At 40.2% G+C, this 27,246-nt stretch overlaps 1 protein-coding gene across 1 annotated transcript; it reads right to left on the bottom strand.

Annotated features, from left to right (window-relative positions):
* Nucleotides 1-11,399: 11,399 nt before the first annotated feature.
* LOC112138400 (ATPase family protein 2 homolog) lies at nucleotides 11,400-26,597 on the bottom strand (the record flags this gene model as incomplete). The annotated part of the gene is given in 2 exon segments (XM_024260958.1): nucleotides 11,400-11,757; nucleotides 26,433-26,597. Coding segments are annotated over 2 exon segments (345 nt in total), but the record flags the coding sequence as incomplete, so codon positions are not given.
* Between the last annotated feature and the right edge of the window lie 649 nt (nucleotides 26,598-27,246).

Genomic DNA, 27,246 nt, shown 5'->3' with positions numbered 1-27,246 from the left:
GATTTGCATGAGCTGCAGGCTGCAGCTGAGCTGCAGGGGTCTGCAGGGGTCTGACTCTGGTCGCAACTGACTATCATCTTCTTTTTTTGCCACCAAACATGCTTTTTCTTTTCTGAATCCCATTCTTTCTTTTTGTTGCTTCATTTAATCACAATTTGGCACATGGTAATTCTTCACTAGTTTTTGTTCCTTTTTTATTTTGTATTATATTTTTAATTTGTAACCATCAAACTAATTCAGTACATGACTGTACCCCAAGATTACCCTTAAAGTTGTAGTTTTTATCCCATCTCTTCAAGAATTTAGTTGAGCCTAGATGGGCTCTTTCCTTATATTTTGATCCCCAATTGATTCTAATTTTCAATTTGGATTCCCCATTATTCATTTATATATATATATATATATATATATATATATATATATATATATATATATATATATATATATATATATATTCTAGTCACAGAGTGTGATCAGAACTGACAGAGAATGCCTCGCTGGAAAGAATTTCAGTCCTCGTGCAACAAGCTTCTAGGTCAGACCTGTTGTCTGATCTGACGTTGTAGGGTCCTCCCAGGAATGAAAAACGTTTTAGACTCTGGGTTCTTTTCACCTAAATCCTAGTGAGATTAAATCTTTTTCTACTTCAACTGATCAGCAGCCTTGTGTTAACACCGCAAGGTTTCCAGCCGCCCGCTGCTTCGAACAAGATCACTCCATTCAAACATGCACTCTCATTCACACCAAAAAAAAAAAAAGTAAATAAAAATAAAAACTTTTACGGGTGTGCCGAGCTGAGGAAAAAATTCGACCTAGTCTGCAAAGAATTAAGAAAGCTGGGGTATTTGCCATGGAGTGGCTCATCCTGCAACTCTTCTGGTTACATATGAGAAAAAGACTTATGCATTCAAGACACCTGCTAAGGCCAGTGTGTTTCTCAAGAAAGTCCAGGATGGTCCAAGCAGGAAGTGATTTTACCATAAATTAGGAGTGAAATGGCTTCAACTTTTCAGTGAGGGGGTGACGCCCTCAGTGTTGGGGAGGCGGGGAAGGGGGTATTCATGTTTATTGGTTTTGATGCATGTTCTAGCACAGGGGTCGGCAACCTGAGGCTCTGGAGCTGCATGAGGCTCTTTAAGCGCTGCCTAGTGGCTTTTTCATAAATGTTCTAAAATGAAAAAAAGAAAATGGAGAAGGGAAATATATATATATTTAATTTGGTTTCTTAGGAGGACAAACAGGACACAAACATTCTTTACATTTTGCAATTTTTGCGAAATGAGTATGTAGGTGCTTCAATGAAAAGTTGATGCAAACATGCGTACACCAGAATTCCTGGCCCATGTGTCTGGAGCGCGCATGAGCGCGCCTTGCTGCACCAATTTTTAAGTCGGGTCGCGAGCTCCACGTACAAATCGGTACGCTTTGAGGACGCGCTGAATCTTTAATCCGGATCTTTAAGCCGGATTTGGGAGCTGCTTGGCACAGAAGTGCCAAACGTGATTACGAAGGAGAAATTAATCATCATGGTTTGTGTCCGGTCAGGTTAATATGACACCAAGACGGACAGACTTGCAGACCAGGAATTTTGGTGTACGCGCATTTATATCGACTATTCATTGAAAGTGTGCGCTTGATTGCGCGCTGACGCGGCCAGTGTGGAAGCACCTTAAAGGTGCACGTTACGTGCACGTTCCATTTTTGTTGTTTTTTTGAAACCTCAAAATAGAAATCACTAAAAATCAGATTTCTTTATTTAACTTCTTTAATTTCATCAAAGCAATGAAACAAACTGTAATTCATTCATATCGTAGTGATGGTCTAAGGCACGCTGGGCTTGCTGTCGGGTCTGGCAGCGCAAGGAATTGTGGGTTACCCATTCTTTTACCTGTCTGAATTTGAATTGGATTTAAGTTTGGGTTTTCCTCAATGTGTTTTGTTGTCTGACTGCTTTAACATTTGTTGGCATTTATTATTTTGTCCTGTTATGTTTTAATTCTTCCTGCACCTGGAGTGAGAATGAGGGAGAGACTGATGACGAACCCCTCTCCTTGTATCATTGTGGGATGTCAAAATAAAAGCTTGTATGTTTGTTATGAGGTTACTCAGCTTTTGTCAGCTAGGTTGTCAGTGCAATTCCTCTAAATTGTAATGAAACCAAATTTGAGACTAACGTGGCGTGTTATGTTGTAGCACTCTACAATATAGCGGAGAATTAACAAAAAACAAAATAGGGTATAAATGTACGGCTTATGGATCTTTGTCGTTATGCAAGCCAAAAAAAAAAAAAAAAAAATCCAAAACAACTTTAATATAGGCCTTTTTTTCTTTATAATTTTTTCCATATCTTCACAAACTCCACAAGTCCTTCCCCAGCCCTTCACCCAGATGTAACAAAGTCTATATACATTAGTCCTTATTTACCCAATCACTGCGTCCCTTTGGCGTCCTCCTCCTTTGCGATAGAAGCAGTCTAAGGAGATCGCGGATTTTCAATGTCCCGTCCACAGGATGCCAATATGGAGCCTACCGGATGTCTGTTGACGAAGAATGGGTAGGTCTCACCAAATAGCAGCTGGAATTCCACCTTCTTCCATTGAAGGGTCCTCTTCTCCAATGTCTCGGTAGTCAATATTAAAAGGTTTTCTGCAGCAGTTGACATTGTGAGTGGCTGGCTCCGGAATCCCCACTCTAGTCAGGCCTGTTCCTAGAGACTCGCTTCCCTTTTGAAATGTTTGTCATCAGTGGTACACCTGTGTGACAGGAAGTCCCCTGGTAGCCATGTTTGTAGTCCAAAGTCCAAATGTAGTAAAAGTCCACCACCATTCAAACATAAACTCAAGAAAAAAAACATACATACTAGACCTTTTTAACTTGGGTTAACACGTGGAAAGTCATTACTGACATATACATATATTTTTTATCAGTAAAAGACATTCCTATTCTGTTAAAAAAAAAACAAATGTGGCAATGTGATAGAGTTGTACATACATTTATCTCATATTTGCTTTGTATGATTTTAACCTCTTTTCTCTTTCTGCTCGTTTGAGGTCGTGCTCAGCTGGTATCTGGAAGGTTGCAGTCATCCCAGGCTGAAGGCTGTCTGGAGGCTGACACATTACAGATACTCAAAGATGCTGACGCAGAGCTATTGCATTGAACTAAGACAATAATGATAGTAGAACCAGTTTAAGGCTGTTTTTCCTTCCACACCTTGAGAGCAGCAAATGTAAATAAAATAAGACCGCCCCTGAAAGGTTATAAATATGGAAACCCTGAACCAAGATCTTCAAAGCGGGTGGAGACTGGTTTGAACATTCTCTGTCTGTTCTCCTTGTGCAAGTAAAATCTGATTTGAGAACTGACCCCTCTCTTGTCTTCCTTTCAGAGAAATGTTTCAGGTTGTTTGAACCTAACATTTAATTGGTCCTTCGAGCCGGATCCCAAGACATCCACGAGGTTCCGGCAGGTGCGGGGAAACCAGGGTGAGACTGTGGCCACAGCAGGTTCACTAGGAACCTCATCCCACCTTTGGGGATTCCAGGTTTCAGCGCACCGGTCGGGATCCGTGGGTTGACGGGGAGCCGAAGAAGAAAGACAACAGAGGGTGAGTGTGTCTTTGGTTAAAAAGAGAAGTATGACTGAGGGTCATAGAACGTAAAACCCTGTAAATCCTAGGCTCTAACAGGTGCTGAGGGACGGCGAAGTCCAAAGGGGACGGCAGAGTCCGACAAATTCCGCAAGAAGAGACGACTAAGTGTAGTACGTCAGGTCGGCGGAGACCAACAAATTCTGCAAGCAAAAGTAAAAAAAAAACAAAAAAAAGTGAGTGAGTGTGAGTGTGGTTGGAGTTTAGAATAGCAGACTGGTGTGGATGCAATAGGCAAGAATTCTCCACTCGAAAGAGTTGAAGTGAGAATTACCACATCAGGTTGAGCTGCTATCCCACTGGATGAATCCCAGCCTATAGAACACCCTAGGTGTTGACAGGACTGGACTAAATTCTCTAAAATACCGGTATTCAAATAAATACATAAATAAATAGTATAAATAAAAATGAATTATATAAATGAAATAAAAGACTAACAAGAGAAAAAAAGAGAGAAACACTGCAGTGAAAAAATTAAAAATACCCTGAAATTAATGAAACATTAAAATAATGAATAACAGATGTAATCAAAGTCTTCATAAATAGAATTTAACAACAATACAGGACGCGATAAAAATTCAAAGAAGAAAAATGAGAAAAAGATGAATAGAAACGTCTGAAAGGTTAGGTTTCACAGAAAAGACAGAAGGCCTTTTCAGCCTTATCAGCTACAGGCAGTGAGTGTTCTTTGTGTTGATAGTCTGTTATCGTGTGTTTTTGTCTGAGTTTGAACAAGCCGGCTGTTATGGTGTCTTCGTGTGTTTTTGTATAAGAAAGAGATAGTTGTTGAGTCAAAGGGCTCAGCTGAGAAATAAATGCAGAACAGATGAGAAGGATAAAGATGGTATAAGATATAATATAATATAAGTGACTGCTGGTCAGTTAAAATAGGAATATTTGATGGGTGGAAGTCAAATTGCTGGAAACAGTGTTCCATCTTGCTGCACGGGGCAGGATGAGACAGGAAGAAGCCGTGGGGGCTTCAGGGGTGAAAGAGGAAGAGGCCGTGGGGGCTTTCCTCCTGAATGCTGGAACTTAGAAAAACCAGGACATTTAGCTCAAAACTGTCCTCCCCAGAAAGATCAGCCTAAGCAACATATATGCCTGATCATTCAGCATGACTAGCCGACCACAGTCATGCTGGGGGGGGGGGAGTAAACAGGCGGTTTTGGACCTTGCAGAAAGGTCTTGGTGAAATGAAACCTGAAGTGATTTTGTTGGTAAATGCCAATCAGATGAAGTTTTTGTGTGACACAGGAGCATGTCGTACAACTTGTAGAGAACCTGTACCTGGTGTTGCTAATTCAGGCAGAGAAGTTGTGATTAACTCAGCTAATTGTGAAAAATGCGATAAAATCATTCTGTTTCATTCTGTTCACATTTTCACAAATCAGAAACTGTTTTGAATGTATTCTTTACGATCCAAAGCCTGATTTCATGCAGGTTTGAGCAGTCTGGGTGCAGCAATTCTTGAACTGATTTTTTTTTTTATGTGAAAAAAACAAAAAAAAAATACAGTGGAATGTTCCTTTAGTGTTCTCGCACATTGGAGGCTAACTTTATTGTTAACAGAAAGCTTTAACACACGTGTCAAAGTCAAGGCCCGGGGGCCGGATCTGGGCCTCCAGATCCTTTCATTTTATTGTCATTAATGGCCTGATGTTATCTTGCGCTTATGATTTTACAAAATATATTTTTATGGAGAGTAAAATATTGAAAGTTTACGTTGATTTATTCTAGAATAATATTCCTGCCTTTTTATTATTCAGAATTTTATCAAAAAGTTAAATTTTTAAAGCTTAAAATTGTCATTCTGCTAGCTTTTTGGACAATTTGACATTTACTAAGATTTTTTAGGCTATTTTGGAGCTTGGCGAATATTTCAGCTACATGCTAGCTGCTTTGGCTAATTTATGCTTTTCTTTTTATGTTTTTTATGCTGTTTTGGAGCTAGACTAATGTTTAAACACTAGCTGTTCTGGGTAATTTAAGTTTTTTTCATTTTTTTTAGAGGATGTTTTGAAGTTCAACTATTTTTTTATTTTTTTTCTCAGCTGCATACTCGCCTGTAAACAAGCATGTGACCTCCATATTGACTCAAATGATTTTTGCGGCGCATGTTTAACTTGTGCAAGGCACAATCCACAAGAGAACTTGAGACCGAAGCGGAAAAGATTCACTGCGCCACAATACCCTTTTCAAATAATACACATGGCCTTCATTGAGCTGAGACAAAGTGAGGGAAAGACATTTTGTTTGGTTATCATAGATGTTTTCTCAAAGTGGGCAGAAATGTTTCCCGTCATTAGGGTTGGGCACCGAAGTTCTGTTCCAAGTAGGAACCGTTATGATTTGCGCGGTTCTACCGAAACCGAAAGATGCGGCTGCAAACGGTGCCGGATTTCGGTTCCAAATTTCATTGAAGTTTCATTTGTCTGTGGACATGTCAATCACTTGTACTCCCTTCTGATTTTTTACGATTCAGCCTATCTATTTACTTTCTTGTGTTCGTGGGCGGGCTCATATAAAACCGCCGAGATGGTCGGCTTCCGCAACGTCGGTGGGCGGGACTTTCGCTGTGAATAGTGGAGTTTCCGCAATTTTTAAACAACGCTGGAGCCCCATCCCAAAATGAAACAATGAATCGTTTCCTCCTTGTTGGGCTGCTAATAGCAGAAAGCTCGGCTCGGCTCCGCCCACCACCACAGCGGGTCGTCATCATCTGCTGCGCTTTGCAGCCGTGTGATTGAGATTTATCTTCCGCCTTATTTTATTGAAATAAAATATTGCTTTTGCCCAAAAACAACTGCAAATAAATGCCACATTCCTGATTTAATTTAATAAAATGTCAGGCTAAAATTTCAAGGACGTTTAAGTTTATTTAAGACGGAGTTTTATATTATGCTTTATATTACGTGCGCACAGCTGCACGGCAGGAGGGAGTCTGCGCTTGTTTGAAGCCGTTCTGCTTTGGATTTAGGAAGATAAAGACATTATTTTTTATTACTGAAGCACCGCAATAAGCACCGAAAGGGAACCGAAACCGAAACCAAAGCACCGCGGTAGCACCGGAACCGCATCAGATCCCATCGGTGCCCAACCCTACCCGTCATAGCACCAGATGCTATGACGGTGGCTGAGGCGCTATGTGAAGATATTATTCCCAGGTATGGAATACCTGAGAAAAAAAAAAAAAAATCTGTAGTGATAACGGATAACGGAACCCATTTTGTGAATGTAGTGATTTTTAAGATTGGAACACTATTCCATATTGATTTAAATTACCATTGTGCGATTTAAGAACTGACCCCTCTCTCTTGTCTTCCTTTCAGAGAAATGTTTCAGGTTGTTTGAACCTAACACAATGCTACAATGTAATTGTAATATATTAAGTCACATTGATTGTGGACTACTTTATAGATACATGCAGCATTTGTTACCTTCATTGTAAGAATTACATAAGGCATTTAAATTTATGCGGCTCCAGACACATTTGTTTTTTTGTTGGTCCAAAGTGGCTCTTTCAACATTTTGGGTTGCCGACCCCTGTGCTAGCATCATGTTGTGCCTATGAGTGAGAATTATTTCATACCACCAAGCAAACTTACCAACTTTTTGTTTAGATATGTCTCAGGCACTTGCTCTTAATTTTGTTTCATGGAACTGCAGAGGTCTGCAGCGATTACGAAAGATAAAACAGGTTATGAAAAAGTTACAAGAAATGGACTCCAAAATTTTATTTTTACAGGAAATTCATCTTCCTAATGAAGATAATTTAAGAGTGAGGAGGTGGTGGAGGGGTAAAGTGTATTCAGCCACATTCACAACTCAAGCCAGAGGAGTTATGACTCTACTATATGAATCTGTTCCTCTGCAAATTAAAAACATTAAAGATAAACAAGGACATGGTAAATGCTGTATACTTGTATAGTGCTTTCTACCCTCCTTCAAAGGCCCAAGGAGCTTCACAGTCACAGACCTATTCATCCATTTACACACACATTCACACACTGGTGGTGGATCTGCTGCCGAACACTGACGTCAACCTTAGGTTAGGTGTCTTGCCCAAGGACACTTCGACGAGCAAGACAGGAATCGAATCCACAATTCCAATCAGGAGACTACCGCTCTACCGCGGCCACCCCTAGAAAGTCATTTAATACTACAAGGCACCCTACTCTTAGAGACATTAAACCTAACAAATATATAGTGCTCACAAAAATTAAAGGAACACTTTTTTTATTGGGCCTGGCATGAATTGAATTAAACCTGTCTGATATTTTCTGGTTGGTTAAGCAGCTGAGGGCTTCGTTAATCAATTTCATCTGTATTGGTGTTCATGGAATTAACAACAGGTGCACTTCAGTGGCAACAATTAGAAAACCCTCAAAACAGGACTGGTGTTACATGTGGAGGTCATTTTAAGTTTCTCCCTCTTGATCTTTTTTGGCTGGTTTTCCACTTGTGCTGATTTTGGTTTGATAATTATCTCTACTGGGAGTATGAGGCGATTCCTTAACCCTACAGAAGTTGGACAGGTTGTCCAACTTCTCCAGGATGGCACATCCACACGTGCTGCAGCCAGAAGGTTTAATGTGTCTCCCAGCACAATCTCCAGAACATGGAGGAGATTTCAGGAGACTGGTGGTTATCATAGACTGTAAAAACAATGGACAGATCGAGCACTGAGGTCACCCATTGGAAATGCATTACTTCCTCTCCTCGCGAAAGTAGGCCGCCGCTTTCAACGTCAATTCCTGAAACGGATACCGCCATTTGCAAACAATCTTCAGCGATTGGTCCGAGTCATAGCTGAGTCATCGAATCTACAGGAAGTACTGTCGCCAATCAGGAGTGAGATTATTGCAACTGTCTGCCGCTTTCCACGCCTCAACCACGTGACCGCGGATGTAAACAGCTTCTTCTTTAATCACGGCGGCTCAGGAGAATCGTACAAGTCATTGTTGAAGCCTTTGAGGGAGAACCATTCCAACATTTGATTCTGTCAGCGGTCTTTTTGGATTTACTTACATTTATTCCTTTTTGTCGAGATAAAAGGAGCATTTGGGTGACGCCGCTGGAGAAATGCGCGTGTCCCTCTCGCGCGCGCCACAGCTTTTCAGTTGTCATTCGCGGCCAGGTTACAGTCTGATCAGACACACGTGAGAAGCGCGTTCAGCTGTATTTAAAATAAATAACCATCCTAACAAGAGAACAGCTGGATCTTTTTTCTGTTTGAAGATACGACCAGGTCCAAGTTTGTCTTGCTCTCCTGAGACGGCTGCATCTAAGTCAGGGTAAAGCTGGAAAATTGCAGCAAAGCTTAAACTTTGGTTGGTGATTTTATGCGCATATGTGTAACTTATAATTTATAAGCTACAATCAAAACAGTGAAATAAAGAAAAACGAACGTTAAACAAAGAAAAAAGTCCAAAGCACATAACCTCAGAGTGAAATCTATTTCTACAGAGTAAATCCTCATCTAAAAATGTGGAGAGCATGGGTCTCTTGTTGTTTTAAACTGCTGCATCGGTACATTCCATTGAGGAAAACAACAGTAGGACAATGATTGGTACATTGTTGAATTGTAAAGTAGGTGTTAAAAGGTCTTCACGGACCCATTGATGAAGTCTGCTCCCATTGGCTACCCGTCATCTGTCAATCAAACCCCCCAGACGTTCGACGTCAGACCCACAAACGCTTATTGAGCCATCTGATTGGTCAATTTATAACTCTAATAACTTGTGATAATGGAAAAAAATCTTTAAAAAAAATTTGGATTAGAAAAAAGAAGTTAATCAGAAAGCAGCAGAGGAAGAATGATTATTCTGACATATAAAATGACTGAGAAATAACTGTCTGTTTCTCAATGTAAGTCAATGGGACTTTGGCCTTTTTGCAACCCAGTGGTACTTCCTATATGGAACACGGAAGTAGGGGGGCTTGCTTTGTCCAGTTATTCTTATACAGTCTATGGTGGTTATTCTGGGAGAGCTGGACAGGGCCGTAGAAGGTCCTCAACCCCTCAGCAGGACCCATACCTGGGGGGAACAGGCTGAGCACTGCTCGTGCCCCACAGAATGACCTCCAGAGGGCCACTGGTGTGAATGTCTCTACCCAAACAATCAGGAACAGACTTCATGAAGGTGGCCTGAGGGCCCCACGTCCTGTAGTGGGTCCTGTGCTCACTGCCCAGCACCGTGGAGCTCCACTGGCATTTGCTCAAGAACACCAGAATTGGCAAGTCCACCACTGGCGCCCTGTACTTTTCACAGACGAGAGCAGGTTCACCCTGAGCACCTGTGATAGACGTGTTGTGTTCCTTTAATCTGCTCCTTTAATAAAATAAAAAGATAAAAGACAGTTAAAATAAAGGTACAATATCTCAGTTTTACAATTTAATAATGTCTTACGTTTCAGAGAACTCTCATGATAGACTCAGGGCCTGGAATTGGGATTTGTTGTTATAATTATCAGAAGGAGATTGGAGAGATACGTGTACACGGGCTAACAAAATATCTGTAAATACACATCTCAAATTGATTCATTTCAAGTGGTTAATGTGCATGTACGTGACACCAGTAGATCTTAATAAATATAATGGAGATATACCTGATGTTTGCCCAAACTGTAAAAAATGAAGGGGAACACTGATTCACTGTATGTGGGACTGTAGACAAACTGCACTGTTCTGAAAGGAGATAAGGTATGCCATAGTATTGCATTATTTTGGAAGAATGTTCACGACCGACTGTTATCCATTGGATCCGACAGATGTTATCTGCTTTGCCACTAGAAAGAATTACATTTATATTGAAGGGTAGACAAGTAAAGTTTGAAAACATTTGGAACCCATTTATTACATACGTAAAGTACTTGAACTTTGCGGAGGAAACCACCAATGACTAAAGTGGACACGTCTGTGGTAATAAATTGCAACGTACCACAGACTTATCACGTCTGTGGTACGTTGCAATATTTCCAGTTCCAATTCTGTAAAAGGCAACGTTGTTATTTGTTTGTATTTTTTTCATGGCATTGTTAAAATCTTAATAAAACGTTTTTTTGGAAAAAAAAATAAAGGAGTTGACAACTGTGTGTATGGCATGTGTAATCAGGGGTTTTGTGTGTGCTCAGCTGTTTAAGAAGTTGAGTGTGTGCACCACCCAACAGGCATTAACTTGGTCCCTAAGTGTATGCTATGGATGTGTGCCTGTGTGGAGTTTCAGACAGGTGAAACTGCCACAAGAGCTTTGAAAAGAAAAGGCCCGGATCAAGATTTTTGGAATATGCACTGCTTAGACTTTTTGCTCCCAGCCGCTACTAATTGTAAGTGGCAGATGAGTACTTGTAAATAGTAAAAACAAAAGAAGAATCCTCTTCTTGTCACTCCCTGCTTGATCGGTGCTGGTCTGGTATGAGCATCACCGGCTGGATGCCAATTTAGGAAACTGCGCATAGTGCATTCTTGAACGCACTACACGCAGGCCTGTGTGAATGCAGCTTTAAGAGAGACATCCTCCAGTTTGACCCATGGACCCCAAATCTAGAGACAATCACATGGCAAGCTGTGAAGAATAGAGCCACGGGCTCAAAATGGAAAGCAATGGAAAATGCTGGTCTGCCTGGTTGGAAATACTGATGGAAACAAATGGGGATGAAAATGATGAGGTGAAGATTTCCTTCCCTGACTGCGCATCTGGATAGATACACAACACACATATGCACACAACAAAAAACAAAACTTGTCTTTCATTTTTAAATTTCATGTTTTTTATTGGAAAGTAATACCTTTGCATATTTTCAGAAACTAGCAGTAAAGCTTGCAACATTTTATTTATTTTAAAATATACATAAAAAAATGTGTTGCACCTCAACACTAATAACGAAAACTAAGCAGTACCAAATAACAGGGCTCAGCAGTGTAATCAAAATAAATCCAGTCTGCCGTGCCTACGCTGATAGTTGATATACAACTGCATAAGGGATTCTGAAATCCTGGGGATTACTGTATTCAGAGCTCTTTCAAAGTGTTTGGCCTCGATACTCTGAGCTGCGATGTCTTCTTGTAGGGCCAGGAGTGCAGCCTCTCTGCATACTGCCAGTATCTGGTACAAGAAACAGAGGCATTCAGCTGTGAAGTGGAAATTCATTCATGAGGATCATTTAACTTTGTTAGACAGTCACAGTGCGCAGCTGGAAAACATCAACAAATTGCTACCTAGTTTTTAAAACCTAGAGTGTTTTATTATTCTCAAGAAAAATATCAACAATCTCCACAATAAAATGTCATGATCAATTGTGTCAAATGCAGCACAGATATCAAGGTAAATATGTGCCAAAACACACAAGCTTGACTCACACACATAAGTTTAAATCACACACACTTCAATATTAAATTGTGTGTAAAAATGTCTATGCTATATACTCTATACAGTGCCTGCATATACACAGCCAAGGTTTCATTTATCTTCTGCACCACCCTCACGGCGCTTGGTACAAAAAACGTTATAACAGATAAACTTTCCCTTCTCTAGAAAAAAAAAATCTTCTTTACTTTAAGATTATTTATTTACTATTGTCCTAATTATAGGGGTAATAAATATCAAGTTAACAAAAATGTTTGTCTTCTCATTCATTATTACTGCAGTATTCCTTTGCTATATTGGGGTCTCATTTTGAAGATTTTTTTTAGTGCAGTTTTTTTTTGTCTGTTTCTACAAAGCACCATGTTCTACGTTATGATTGGATACTTCGCAGATTTGAGCTATAACACTCATGTAAATAACAATACCCTTGATAACCCTGTTGTAGGTAGCGTAGGCCAGTGTTTCCCAATCTTTTTTCTAGCCAGGGTACGTTTCCTTGGAAAAAAAAATCCAGCTGCACACCAGCATTATTAACAGGTAAATAAAAGAAGACACTCAATAGTCTGTACTGATGTACAGTCCCTTCACAGTTTCATAATTGAAGCAGGCAAAGCAGGATGTTGTAGCAATTTTCCTACATGTTGTAATGGAAGTTGTGACACTTTGCAACAATAATTTAAAAAAAAATCAGTTGACAATTTTCCTAGCCGGTTGTTTTTGCCTCCAGTATAATATGCAACAATAAATTATTTTTAAAAAGTGATTTAAAAAAATAAATAAATAAATGTTTGTGCCAAAGCAACTGTAATTTTGGAACTATGATATCATCACAACAAGCTTGTTGTTTACACAAAAAACACTATTTATGTTTATGTTCAATTGTAACAACACAAAATGTGAACATGATGAAGTTTTGTTCATTCTTCTTTTGTCTTAGTCAAAAATGTAACTTTAATAAAAATGTTTTCCTTCTTTTTGGGTGAGTAAATCAATCTAGTTTTAATGTGTCTGTTGGCCACTAAACCTTAATCCTGTTTCTGTCTAAAGCTTTTGACACTGTAAACCTTACTATTTTAATAGACAGATTGCTTAGCATATCAGCACATGCAGCTGCATGGTTCCCCAACTACTTACCCAACAGAACTCAGTGTATTAAACATGACGATCTTTGTTTAAAGTTGGTCACGATTAAAAAAGGAGTGCTGCAGGGCTCTTTTTTATACCCCCTCTCATTTATTCTCTTTATCAATGACGTGGGTCAATCAGTCTCAGAAGCAGACATGCATTTTTATACTGATGATTTATTGTTGTGGATCATCTCTCTTTCAGCTGTCTCCTGCAGAAAGCTTCTGTTGCTGTCTAAAACTCCCCTCTTTGACTGAAACTAATGCTTAATACAGAGAAGTCCAAATTAATAGTTTTCCAATTTAAAAAAAAAAGTCCCAGATAATCTTCCAGTAGTCACCACTCTTGAAAGGGAAAACATTGAAATTTTGCAGGAGTACAAATATCTTGGAAAGTTAAAATGATAAGTCGCTCATTTTTTACCATTTTTGTGGAAAATCTACTAAGGAAGCAGTGTTAATTTAGTAAACGAAAAATTTTCATCATCGTCTTTGTTAACGACATTTTTCACCCAACGAAAACGAAACGAAAACGAAACAAAAACTCCCACTCAGACACGAAAACTTTAACTAAATTGATAGACTTTTTCGTCAACGAATAAAAACGAAACGAAAATGCTGATCAAAGACGACATCCATTTATAATGACTGCTGGTGGAGGAGGGTGGGAGCAAATGCAAAGCGATCCAATCAGGACACAGAACCCTGCAGCCCGCCTGGGAAGATGCTAATTCAATGAATTGTGTCTGTTATTTAGGTAAAAAATGTCTACTCCAGGTAGAAAAAGAAGAGTACATGTAGGGACAAATGTTGTATTTAACGCCACCCTCAACAAGACGTTGTGTGGAGCGACCATCACAGGCAAAAACACAAGAAAACCTGAAGCGACGTTTGCAGACAAGCCAGCCTGAAATCCACGCAAAGGTAAACATACAACACGATTATTTCCAGCGTATTGGGCTGAATCCAAATTCTCCCCCTAATGTCAGTAATGCGGTTTTGTTTTAGCATGACGTTTGTAAAGTTATAAACCGATGTTTTTGTGTATTTCCGAGCGCTAGCAGCCCCGCTGCTTCTTCAAATCCACAAGCAGTCAAAGGTTTAATCTCCAACTCCATCACGTTACGTGACAACAGTGCCCACTATCGGCTGGCAGTGGTACTTAACAGTACTCCACACAAGCTGGTCAAGCACATATAACATGCTCACAGGTGTCCTGGACAGCTTATTCCCTAGTGAATGTTTTTTATGCATCTTTACACGTGACTACCTCCTCAATACAAGTTTTTTTTTTTTTTATGTTAAGACATTTAAAATAAGACTGATGTTATTTACACATATTTACATGTGACCAGCACAGAATATGATGGAAATTCATGTTTTGTCCACATGTAATACGTGCAGCCAGGATCCCGTTGCTGCATTTTCAGTTTGTGCAAGGCTGGATTTCTTTTGCTGGGCGCACATATTTAAAATTAAACTTTTAAGTTAAAGTCCCATTAACTGTCACACTCCTAAAAGTGTGAAATGTGTTCTCCACATTTGACCCATCCCCCGGTGGAGCCGTGAGCGGCAGAGACAACCGCACTCAGGAAACATTTACTTGTTTAACCCTAACCATAATTCTAACCACAACCCATTTCCTCTGGGTCAGTGCGATTTAGAAAAAAGTTTATCACTGGCCGCACGTTTTTTGAAAATTACATACAAATAGACACTTTCTTATTTGAAATGCGATGGATTTATAATAATATATATATATTTTTTTTTTTTTATGTGTTTTAAGTCCTAGAAGCTAAATTCGCATAAATGACAAGTTTGGAAAGCAAAGTGAAGTAAAATGTTTTTTTCAAATTAGTAAAATCTTTGAGTGTTATTCATATGAACATACTTAGTAAATTAAATTAAAATGCTTTACCTTTATTTATATTTTTGTTGACTAAATAGCTACTGTAATTTAGTCGACTAAATATCTACTGTAATTTAGTCGACTAAAATTTTACTAAAATCAATAGAATCAACATGACTAAATTGCGACCAAAACTAAACCCTATTTTAGTCAAAAGACTATGACTAAAACTAAATTAAAATTCTCCGTCAAAATTAACACTGTAAGGAAGATAAAACCTATGTAAGATTTCTGTTATAATAAGAGGGTAATGTTTCTCTTTTAAAGCAAAAAAAAAAAACCTTTTTATCTGTGTTAAAAATACGGTGATCTTTTTTTAAAAAATACACCTGTCTCATTCCTTGAAATGTTGGGCAGTGTTTATCACTCTTCCTTATAGTTCATAACCAACTGCAGAGCAATTATACATTTCTCCACCAGGAGGCAGCACGACTGGTATATTTTTATTAAGAAATCTTTGGCTTGATTACTGCCTCCCTACATTTGCAAATAATTTAAAAGGGGCCATACCATGATTTTCTTAACCCTTTCAAAGTGAACTATATCCATACATATGATCATATATTACCTTTGGAACACCAAGAAACAAATTATTTATAAAATATTATTTATTTTTCTTGAGTTTTTTCCTACCCGGGACTAAAACGACTTGATTCCTGAGGCTCCGCCTGCCGCTGCTTCTCATTTCATGACATCATCCCAGAGAAAGCAGTGTGTTTTTGTTTACCCCACGAAAATAAACAGTATCCAAATTTCTTCAGAGATGGATGCACATAACACAGATCTGCCTTTAGTAGCCCCGGCCATCACTACACTGGTCCACAGCAGAGATACATTCAATGTCTGCATGACTGTGATCTGCCGGGGTGTGTGTGTTCTTAACTCTTCCGCTCTCCTTGGCTTGTTTGCATTAAAAGTGGGGTCATCTGGACTAGAGGCTGACATTTTCTTGGGATTCCTGCGGGATGGGAGTCTTTTCTTCTGTTAATCACGGGACAGGGACAGGACGGGATTAAATTCTGACGGGAGCGGGAGCTCACCAAAAGCCGACAATTCAAGATACGTGTATGAAAGTTTTGCGTCCGAAGGTGCTGGATAATCTCACAGGAGGAGAGAGAACATGAGGAGCATGCCAGCCGAACTACATCTGGCTGCTGTACGCAGACTGGGGGGTGCCTCAATGTTCGATTGTTTCTCCTCTAGGAAGTCAGCGAATCACGACGCACACGGGTTGGTGCACGAACGCGCGCTCACACTCACAGCAAGTCAGAAGTGTCTGATCGGGGTGCGGGAGTTCTCCATATTCGCGGAACTCCCCGGTCTCTAACCCCCGTACATTTTCGGCTCGGCTCGTTTCTGGGAGCATGATCTTTTGTTATTACTCTTTTATCTTTCTTTAGCCATCTCTCTTTTTTCTCTCCAAGCCGTGTCTGAATGGTCATCACGTATTTGCGCAGTGCGTGCCCGTGGGGGGCGGGGTTTGCCTGAGCCGAATATGAGTTAAAGACAGAGTGAAACAGCAATGGTTGAATACTTTTGAAATTAATATTCTGGAGAAAATGTTCAATCCAAAGATTGTGTATTGATCTGCTAAGGCTGTTTTTCTTTCTTTTTTTTATTTATAACTTTTCCTTGCAGAATGTCTTTTTAAATCTTCCTTTCCTTTCGGCTTTTCCCTTCAGGGGTCGCCACAGCGAATCAGTTTCCTCCATCTAAGCCTGTCTTCAGCATCCTCCACTCTAACACCAGCCACCTTCATGTCTTCATTCACTGCATCCATAAACCTCCTCTTTGGTCTTCCTCTAGACCTCTTTCCTGGCAGCTCTAGACTCAGCATCCTTCTACCAATATATTCACTGTCTCTCCTCTGAACATGTCCAAACCATCTCAGTCTGGCCTCTCTGACTTTATCTCCAAAACCTCTAACATGTGCTGTCCCTCTGATGTATTCATTCCTGATCCTATCCATCCTGGTCACTCCCAAAGAGAACCTCAGCATCTTCATCTCTGCTACCTCCAGCTCTGCTTCCTGTCTTTTCTTCAGTCCCACTGTTTCTAGTCCAAACAACATGGCTGGTCTCACCACAGTCTTGTACACCTTTCCTTTCATTTGTGCTGAAACTCTTCTGTCACACATCACACCTGACACTTTTCTCCACCCATTCCAACCTGCTTGCACTCTCCTCTTCACTTCTTTTCCACACTCTCCATTACTCTGTACTGTTGACCCTAAATACTTAAACTCCTCCCCCTTCTTTATCTCTTCTCCCTGTAACCTCACTCTTCCACTCTGGTTCCTCTCATTCACACACATGTACTCTGTCTTACTGCGGGCTTACACCGCTAGCGTCAAGGCTCAGTTGCGTGCGCCGCTGTCTTTTTGTAACATTAAAAGTGCGAGAGAAACTTCCACTGCAGGCGTTCACGTCCTGCATCTGCGGACTGGCTTCTGCGTCGCTGCGAATCTTTTTCGTTTGGTTCAAATTTTGACGGACGCCGCAGCTGATCGTCATCACTTTCTGTGAAGTTGGGGCTATTCACGACTTAAACCGGAAACCAGGCGAGCGAATTTAAAGTGTATCTGGTATATTTTCAAAATAAAACAAACTTTCCGCTGAACTCACCGGTTTCAGCGTGTCGTAAACATTACGTAATTTTCAGGTTACTCAAAGTGTGTTGCAGCACAGCGTTGTCAGTCATAACCATGGACACCGAGAAGCTGATCATAGAGATCCAGCACTACTCTGTCTGGGCTGAGCTTTCACAGGCTGTGGCTGGAGCAGCAGCCGGTGTAAGCCATCGGCTGTAGCTAGTCCACTCCCGCGACGCAACGAAGCCTTCACGCTAGCGGTGTAAGCCCGGGGTTACTGCGGCTAACCTTCATTCCTCTCCTTTCCAGGGCAAACCTCCACCTCTCTAGCTCCACCTCCACCTCTTAAGCTCCTCCTCCACCTGTTCTCTCTGTAATCATCTATGCACATCAGCAGCAGGAAATATAGACACAATACATCAAAGTAGCAGACACTTAGGGTTCTTACGGTTCTCTGTAGTTTTCTACAGGCTGTTTTATTATGTTTAGTAGAAAGACTTTTGAAAACATAGTTCATGGTTTTGGTGTGCCACCCCAAGATTTAAAGTGGCCCCCCACCAGCCACCCCATGAAACATTTCTGAAGGCGCCACTGCATCTTTGGACTGTGAGGGAAACCAGAGTGCCTACTGCATATGTAACCCCTGCATGGACAGGAGATTCTGAACTCCATGCAAGAAGGCCATCGGGGGAATCGAACCGGTGACCTGGAGGCTGACTAACCATTGCACTACAATAACTGAAAATGTAGAAATGTGGACTCAGCCACTGCTCTGGAACATACTGGGAGCAGATACAATTAAACGTAATGTTTTACATTACGACTAAATAAAAACAAAAACATAAAGGAGTAGGATATGTTTTGAACGGGAGTGGGACAGGAGTGGGAGTCAGATTACTGGGAGTGGGACGGGACAGGATTATTTTTTAAACTTTGGTCCGGGAGCGGGATGGGGCAGGAGTGAAAATCCACTCCCGTGTCATCCTCTAATCTGGACCCCACTTTACAATACGCTGAACTTTTTTTGAGTTTCACTAATGTCCATGGCAGAAATAAAATCCTGTCCCCCTTCATCCATATTTGTCATGGAAGGAATCACACATCAATATGTTTTTGGATTCATCTGGACCCCAAAGAGAGCGGAAGGGCTAAAGAGCATTGCGTCTGAAGTAACAAACATCTGTTTGAACTGGAATCTATTGAAGACAGGACCCAACTGGAAGATATACAGTATTCTGAATCTAAAATGAAAGTTTTTTGCTGATCACCTCTAGCTCTGTGGAGAAATTGAGTGTTTGTGTTAGACTGGGGGCGGAGCTGTCAGACAAGACTTCTCCTGGAGGGGGCGGTTCATATTGTGCTGACGTCAGCACGTCACCACCAGCTCCGTTTCGTGGGTATGGGGGGGGCTTCTGCAGACAGTGCAGGTTTTTAGAGGACTACTCTTCCGCTCTCCTAGGTTTGTTTACATTAAAAGTGGGTTCATCTGGACCCCACAAGACGGTGCGCTGAACTTTTTTTTTCAAGGATTGTGGATCTTTACTGGTGTCCAATGACAGATATGAAGTCTTGTCCACCTTTTTCATATAAGGGCTAACACCTCAATGTAAGGGTGGATTCATCTGGACCCCATAAGAGAGCACAAGGGTTAAATGCATGAATGCATCAAAATGCCACTTTGCGGTTTATTATAGTGAGGAATGAACAGTATAATACACTTTAAAAGTAAAATTTTCATGGTAGGGCCCCTTTAAACAGAGAAACCCTCCCTCCCACTCCCTATGATCAAATGACCAGTTATTGTTGTTCAATTCAATTCAATTCAATTCAATTTTATTTATATTGCCCAAAATCACAAAGGAATTTGCCTCATTGGGCTTCAAAATATTCGCTTTTATTTACCAGCAGTGAGTTCTACAGGCCGGTTTGTATTATAAACATGGAGTCTGCTGCTTTTGTTAAGAACGCTGATATCAAGCGGCGCTACGAGACAAAACACAAAACTTCTGACACAAGTTACCCGACAGAATGAGTGACGTGGTCATGGAAAATATACGAACTAAAAGTACCGTGCGAGCGTACAACACACAGACGGTAACAGCACAACAACGAGGTCACGAGTGGATGTTGGGCAAGCACTAAAAAGTCACTAAGAAATGATTAAAGTGTGTATGGAGGCAAAGACAGAAACAACATTAGAAGGAAAAGAGGGACAGCAGCTTCAAGCAAAGCTCCAACAGATTCCTCTCTCGTCAACAAGAAGCTTTCCAGGGATGTGCAGGGCTATGGAGCTACACTGCTGCCAATATTATTTGAAACCCAAATAAGACAAATTAAAAAAAATATTTATGTTTGTCTAAAAATGTCAGAAAGAATGTCAGAAGAATGTCAGAAAATTCTTTCCATTCTAAAATTAACCTATTTTCACCTTAAAAAGTTCATTTTTTAAGGTTTCAGAACTAAAAATTTCAATTCCATTATTTTTAATTCGACTCTATTTATTTATTTTTGTTTATTTTCTAATATGAAAATTTCAGTTTCAAAACGTTTTGCCCCTTTGTGGTGGGTCTAACACGAAGGACCAAACCAAATGGATGAGTGTGGTAACTTCAGTCCTGGTGCATTCACTGACTCTGCTAGAACAGAGTTTTGGACACGGTTTGTACGGGATAAAACTGATCTTTACATCCGTCTTGGGACAACTTCAGAATATGATAGAACAGACAATACAGACATTTTCTGATCGTAATTATCACGGCTCTAGGAGTCAGTGAAGACACTGGGACTGAAGTTATTCCTCTCTTTGAGTTTTGATTGGCCCTTTGTGTTAGCCACAACAAGGCCAAAAGTTTTGAAACTAAAATTTTTATATTAAAAAAAAAAGAGTTTAAACTGGAAAAAAAAAAAATGAAACTGATTTAGTTTGGGAGTTGAAATTCTGAGTTTAAGCCTAAAAAAGAGAAAATTTGAAGTTGAAAATAATTAAGATTATTTTAGAACTGTAAAAAATGTCGGGCATTTTAAATTCTTTTTGGCCAAACACCAATATTCTTTCAATTTGTCTTATTTGGGTTTCAATAATATTGGCCCCAATTTAGCTCCATATAGTTCCAGCTCAACACCACCATTCAAAGTACCATCTACATCTCTTTAAGTCTGTTTTATAGTTTACCTTTATGCTTATAATGTTTTTTGCACTTATGAAAGTTCTTACTTTAATGTTTAATATGTACCATTATTTTCAATCTACTTTTAAGGGTGCAAAACAGAAAAGTAACATTTGAGGGATTAACTATGAATGCTTTTTGAGGTACATTCTTGTTACCTGTTGCACTTTAAGTGACAGACAGCTGAATGTTAAAGTTTGTGAAGCACACATGTTGCACTATAAGGCAAGTTTATGTACAATATCTTTTTTTACTCTACAATTCATGCACATACATGTATTTTTTTTTTTACAAAAAGGAATAAGAGAAATACTTGTTGAGAGTTCTTTGCAAATGTAACTACACGTTGTAATTAAATAAAAGAACAGAAAAGTGAAATATTGACTGAATGTTTTTGCATGTTCGGACCCCGGTCTACCAAGCTGACAGAGTTACTGGACCTATCGCCAAATTAGTTGGAGACCCCTGATCTAGTGTAACACAGATTTTGCTGTTACAACATGGGGTTATTGATCTTCTGACACACAAGGTGTATATTTTTATAAACCCTTTTGTAGTTAATGGTATCATTTTTTTTTTTGTTGGACTGAACGGAAATGACAAGGGAAGAAGAGAGAGGGATGTTGTTGGGGCCACTGTTCCCTTAAAATTGCATAATTGCGCACTGCTCCCAAATCTGTTCTGCGCATATCATAAAACTTATTCTGAACTTTAAATAAAATGATCATATAAAACATCTATTCTTTTTCACTTTCAACGTAATTTAGAGATTGATAGGCAATCAAAAACAGGTGCTGCTGAAGAGGAGTGTCCAGGATACAAAGCTAAGTTCAGATTGAGGGTGGTGTTTCACCAAAAAGGTTGCATGATTTAAAGTGAAAAAATAAAATAATAAGTAGATTTGCAATTCCTTTAAAGAAATTGCATCTGATTGCTGAAAGCAATGCTGTTTTAAAGCATCTCAAAACTGTTGACATGAAAAGCCAAAAATAACCACTTTGAATAAGTATTCAAATGTAGCCACGAGGGGGCCCAAGCCAGGGTCTCATTGTGCCGGTCCCAAGCCCGGGTAAATACAGAGGGTTGTGTCAGGAAGGGCATCCGACATAAAATCTTGCAAAATCAAATATGCGAATCAGACCTACGAAATCCATACCGGATCGGTCGAGGGTTAACAACGACCGCCATCGGTGCTGTTCACCGACAGGGTGCCGGTGGAAATTGGACTACTGTTGGTGGGTTGAATTGTCTCTGTACATGAAATGTGCTATACAAATAAACTTGCCTTGCCTTGGAAGAAGGAGAGGAGGAAGGCGGGTTCGTAGGGAGAGAGAGAAGAGGAAAGTCACTAGTGTTGGACTGAGAGTTGGGACTTTGAATGTTGGAACTATGACAGGAAAGGGTAGAGAGTTAGTGGACATGATGCAGAGGAGAAAGGTAGACATACTGTGTGTCCAGGAGACCAGGTGGAAAGGTAGCAAGGCTAGAAGTTTAGGAGCAGGGTTCAAGTTGTTCTATCATGGTGGAGATGGGAAGAGAAATGGAGTAGGAGTTATCCTAAAGGAGGAGTTTGTTAGGAGTGTTGTGGAGGTAAAAAGAGTGTCAGATAGAGTGATGAGTCTGAAGATAGAAATGGAGGGTGTGATGTTCAATGTTGTTAGTGGGTATGCCCCACAGGTAGGATGTGAGCTGGAAGAGAAGGAGAAGTTCTGGTTGGATCTTGATGAAGTGATGATGAGCATCCCTGGAAATGAGAGAGTTGTCATTGGTGCAGATTTCAATGGTCATGTTGGTGCAGGAAACCGAGGTGATGAGGAGGTGATGGGCAGGTTTGGTATCCAGGAGAGGAATGTAGAAGGACAGATGGTGGTGGATTTTGCAAAAAAGATGGAAATGGCGATAGTGAATACATTCTTTGAGAAGAGACAGGAACATAGAGTGACCTATAAGAGCGGAGGTAGAAGCACACAGATAGACTACATCTTGTGTAGACGGTGTAATCTGAAGGAGATCAGTGACTGTAAAGTAGTGGTTGGTGAGAGTGTTTCCAGACAGCACAGGATGGTGGTGTGTAGAATGACTCTGGTGGTGAAGAAGATGAAGAAAGAGAGGGCAAAGGCAGAGAAGAGGACAAACTGGTGGAAGCTGAAAAAAGAAGATTGTTGCATGACTTTTAAGAAACAGTTGAAACAGGCTCTGGGTGGTCAGGAGGTACTCCCAGATGACTGGATAACTACAGCTAATGTGATCAGGGAGACAGGTAGGAGTGTACTTGGTGTGTCATCAGGAAAGAGAGTTGATAAGGAGACTTGGTGGTGGAATGAGGAGGTGCAGGAGTGTATACGGAGTAAGAGACTAGCTAAGAAGAAGTGGGACACTGAGAGGACTGAGGAGAGTAGACAGGAGTACAGGGAGATGCAGCGTAAGGTGAAAGTAGAGGTGTCAAAGGCCAAACAAAGAGCTTATGATGACTTGTACGCTAGGTTGGGTAGTAAGGAGGGAGAGACTGACCTGTACAGACTAGCAAGGCAGAGAGATCGAGATGGGAAGGACATGCAGCAGGTTAGGGTGATCAAGGATAGGAATGGTAATGTGGTGACAGGTGTCAGTGGTGTAATGGAAAGATGGAAAGAATACTTTGAAGAGTTGATGAATGAAGAGAATGAGAGAGAACAAAGAGTAGAAGAGGTGACGGTTGTGGAGCAGGAAGTAAGAAAGATTAGTAAAGGTGAAGTGAGAGGGGCTTTGAAGAGGATGAAGAGTGGAAAGGCTCTTGGTCCTGATGATATACCTGTGGAGGTATGGAAGTGTCTAGGAGAGATGGCAGTGGAGTTTTTGACCGGGTTGTTCAACAGGATCTTAGGTGGTGAGAAGATGCCTGAGGAATGGAGGAGAAGTGTGATGGTGCCCATTTTTAAGAATAAGGGAGATGTGCAGAGTTGTGGTAACTACAGAGGAATAAAGCTGATGAGCCATACAATGAAGGTGTGGGAAAGAGTAGTGGAAGCCAGACTAAGAGCAGAAGTGAACATTTGTGAGCAGCAGTATGGTTTCATGCCAAGAAAGAGCACTACAGATGCAACATTTGCTTTGAGGATGTTGATAGAGAAGTACAGAGAAGGTCAGAGAGAGCTCCACTGTGTCTTTGTAGATCTGGAGAAAGCTTATGACAGAGTGCCCAGAGAGGAACTATGGTATTGTATGAGGAAGTCTGGAGTGACAGAGAAGTATGTCCGAGCAGTGCAGGACATGTATGAGGGCTGTAAGACAGTGGTGAGGTGTGCTGTAGGGGTGACAGAGGAGTTCAAGGTGGAGGTGGGATTACATCAGGGATCAGCTCTGAGCCCCTTCCTGTTTGCAATGGTGATGGACAGACTGACGGATGAGGTTAGACAGGAATCACCATGGACTATGATGTTTGCAGATGATATTGTGATTTGTAGTGAGAGCAGGGAACAGGTGGAGGTGGAGTTAGAGAGGTGGAGGTTTGCCCTGGAAAGGAGAGGAATGAAGGTTAGCCGCAGTAAGACAGAGTACATGTGTGTGAATGAGAGGAACCAGAGTGGAAGAGTGAGGTTACAGGGAGAAGAGATAAAGAAGGGGGAGGAGTTTAAGTATTTAGGGTCAACAGTACAGAGTAATGGAGAGTGTGGAAAAGAAGTGAAGAGGAGAGTGCAAGCAGGTTGGAATGGGTGGAGAAAAGTGTCAGGTGTGATGTGTGACAGAAGAGTTTCAGCACAAATGAAAGGAAAGGTGTACAAGACTGTGGTGAGACCAGCCATGTTGTTTGGACTAGAAACAGTGGGACTGAAGAAAAGACAGGAAGCAGAGCTGGAGGTAGCAGAGATGAAGATGCTGAGGTTCTCTTTGGGAGTGACCAGGATGGATAGGATCAGGAATGAATACATCAGAGGGACAGCACATGTTAGAGGTTTTGGAGATAAAGTCAGAGAGGCCAGACTGAGATGGTTTGGACATGTTCAGAGGAGAGACAGTGAATATATTGGTAGAAGGATGCTGAGTCTAGAGCTGCAGGAAAGAGGTCTAGAGGAAGACCAAAGAGGAGGTTTATGGATGCAGTGAATGAAGACATGAAGGTGGCTGGTGTTAGAGTGGAGGATGCTGAAGACAGGCTTAGATGGAGGAAACTGATTCGCTGTGGCGACCCCTGAAGGGAAAAGCCGAAAGGAAAAGAAGAAAAAAATAAGTATTCAAATGTCAGATTCTGCAGATCTAGTGAAATCACTGTTCAAATCTTCATAAGACCACCACTAGATGACGCTTAAGATTTTAAACATTATATTTTGTAAAGGACAATGTCAGTGATCAAGATATTAAAGTGTTTTTCTTACTTTTATTTCCTGTAGTTTTAAAGAATTTGGCTTAGCTGTGTCTAAACTATAAGTCAGATCAAAATAATTCTTTCGGATTTAAAAACCTCACAAATTGAGGAATCTAGCGGTTTTATTTTTTCTCAAATGTAAAGTCTTTATATAAATTTAATCAGAAAAGAAATATAGGACGTATATATCAAGTTAAATATGTATTACTCAAAGATTCCTTTTCTTTGTTGAAACAAAATGTGTAATAGATGTTGAAACTAGGTGTGTCAAATTATCATGTTAATTGTGATTAATTAGAAAAATTTGTGATTTTGTAATCCTGTAAATCTCAGTTTAAAAACAAAATTTTACTGCTTTTGCGTGTTTTACATGAACTCGGCTGAAATTGCCTCTTACATTGCTCCTAGTGCGGGTCTTGGTGTCGGTGTATTGCGATGTACTATGGTAATAAGACGTCTGTGGTCAATATTTTTTTATAATACTAAGTAGAGGGTGTCCTAATGTTTTTATGTGTTAAATTTGGGCCCATGAGATTGAAAAAAAAGTCTCTTGTTGGTGTAAAAGTAAAGGTCAACTTTGTAAAGGTAGTTTTTTTTTGGGTGTTGTAATTTTGTCTGTGGGTTTTTTTGGACCTCTTGGCTTTCCATACCTGGTCACTCCTGTTTTCTGATTGCTGATTCCACACAGCTGAGCTCTGGATTACCTATGCTTCTCTCCTTCTCATCCACCTTGCCAGTTTGTTGAGTTTTCTGCCTCTGCTAAAGCCTGCTCAAGTCTGCTCAAGTTAGCTCAAACCTGCTTCTACCCGTCCTGTTGGTTTTGACCCCTTTTCTGCCTCTGAATATTGATTCAAGTCTGCTCCCCTGGTGTGTTACATTTCTGGATTGATTCCACGTGTATGACCCTGGCCTGGATTTTACAAGATTTCCTGCTGCCTTCCATCTCCATATTGACATCCCCAAAGTCAACTCTCCTGGAGACTACCCTGCGCATCTGGCAGCAACGAAGTTTCCACATAACCTTGAAGTTCAATAAACTGAATATATCTAACCCTGTGTGTCCTCCTCCTGTCAATAATTAGGTTGAAAATATATGTGAATAAAATCAATTATTTAGATTATCTAATAAGTGCATTAAAATGTGCTACATGACAGCATTAATTGAAACTAGAAGTACATTTTTAGTCTTGTCCTAAATCTAAAAGCAAAACAATGATAAAATCTTCTCTTTCTTTATTCCTAATCTAACAAAAGAAATTAGGATTATGTATAAAAAACTCACTTCTGCTCCTGAATACTTGTTGGTTTGAGTTACCAAGTCATCAAGAGACACGCTGTTTGCCACAGGAATGCAACTAAACTGCAAAGAAAATATCTCCCGTCGAGTCAGAGCATCTGGAAGAGGCACGTAGAGGATCCGATCAAGGCGCCCAGGACGCATCAGAGCCTATAAGAACAAAAAGAAAAGAGCATCTAAAGGAATGCTTTGAGTTAAAATGAATTACAAGAAGAGGAAATTAATGAATTGTGATTTCTACAAACATTTTTTTTTCCAAAAATGTTTTATTAAGATTTTAACAATGCCATGTAAAAAAATACAAACAAACAACACATTTGCCTTTTACAGAATTGTTAAGATATTGCAACATACCACACATATGAGAAAACATTATTATTCTAATTTCAAAATAGAATAATCATTTGAATGACAACTCAAAAATGTCTACGTTTGTGAACCACACCACAGTGTCCACTTTAGTCATTGGTGATATCCTCAGAAAAGTTCAAGTCTTTTTTGTACGTGATGAATGGGTTCCAAATATTTTCAAACTTTTCTTGTCTACCCTTCAATATATATGTAATTCTTTCTAATGGTAAAGCAGATAACATCTGTCGGATCCACTGGGAAACACTCGGTCTGTAAACATTCTTCCAAAATAATGCAATACACCGTTTAGCAATAAGTATACAGATATCTATAAACTTTTGCTCAGAATTGTTGTAGTTGTGCTTCTCAGGATATAGACCAAACAGAAACAACCTTGGGTCAAGTATTATTCCTTTAGTAATAATCTTCTCTATGGCATACCTTATCT

This window comes from Oryzias melastigma, unplaced genomic scaffold, assembly GCF_002922805.2.
Source record: "Oryzias melastigma strain HK-1 unplaced genomic scaffold, ASM292280v2 sc00160, whole genome shotgun sequence".
Taxonomy (NCBI): Eukaryota; Metazoa; Chordata; class Actinopteri; order Beloniformes; family Adrianichthyidae; genus Oryzias; species Oryzias melastigma.
The sequence above is the reverse complement of the archived record's forward strand: the minus strand, read 5'-3'. Positions and strand labels throughout refer to the sequence as shown.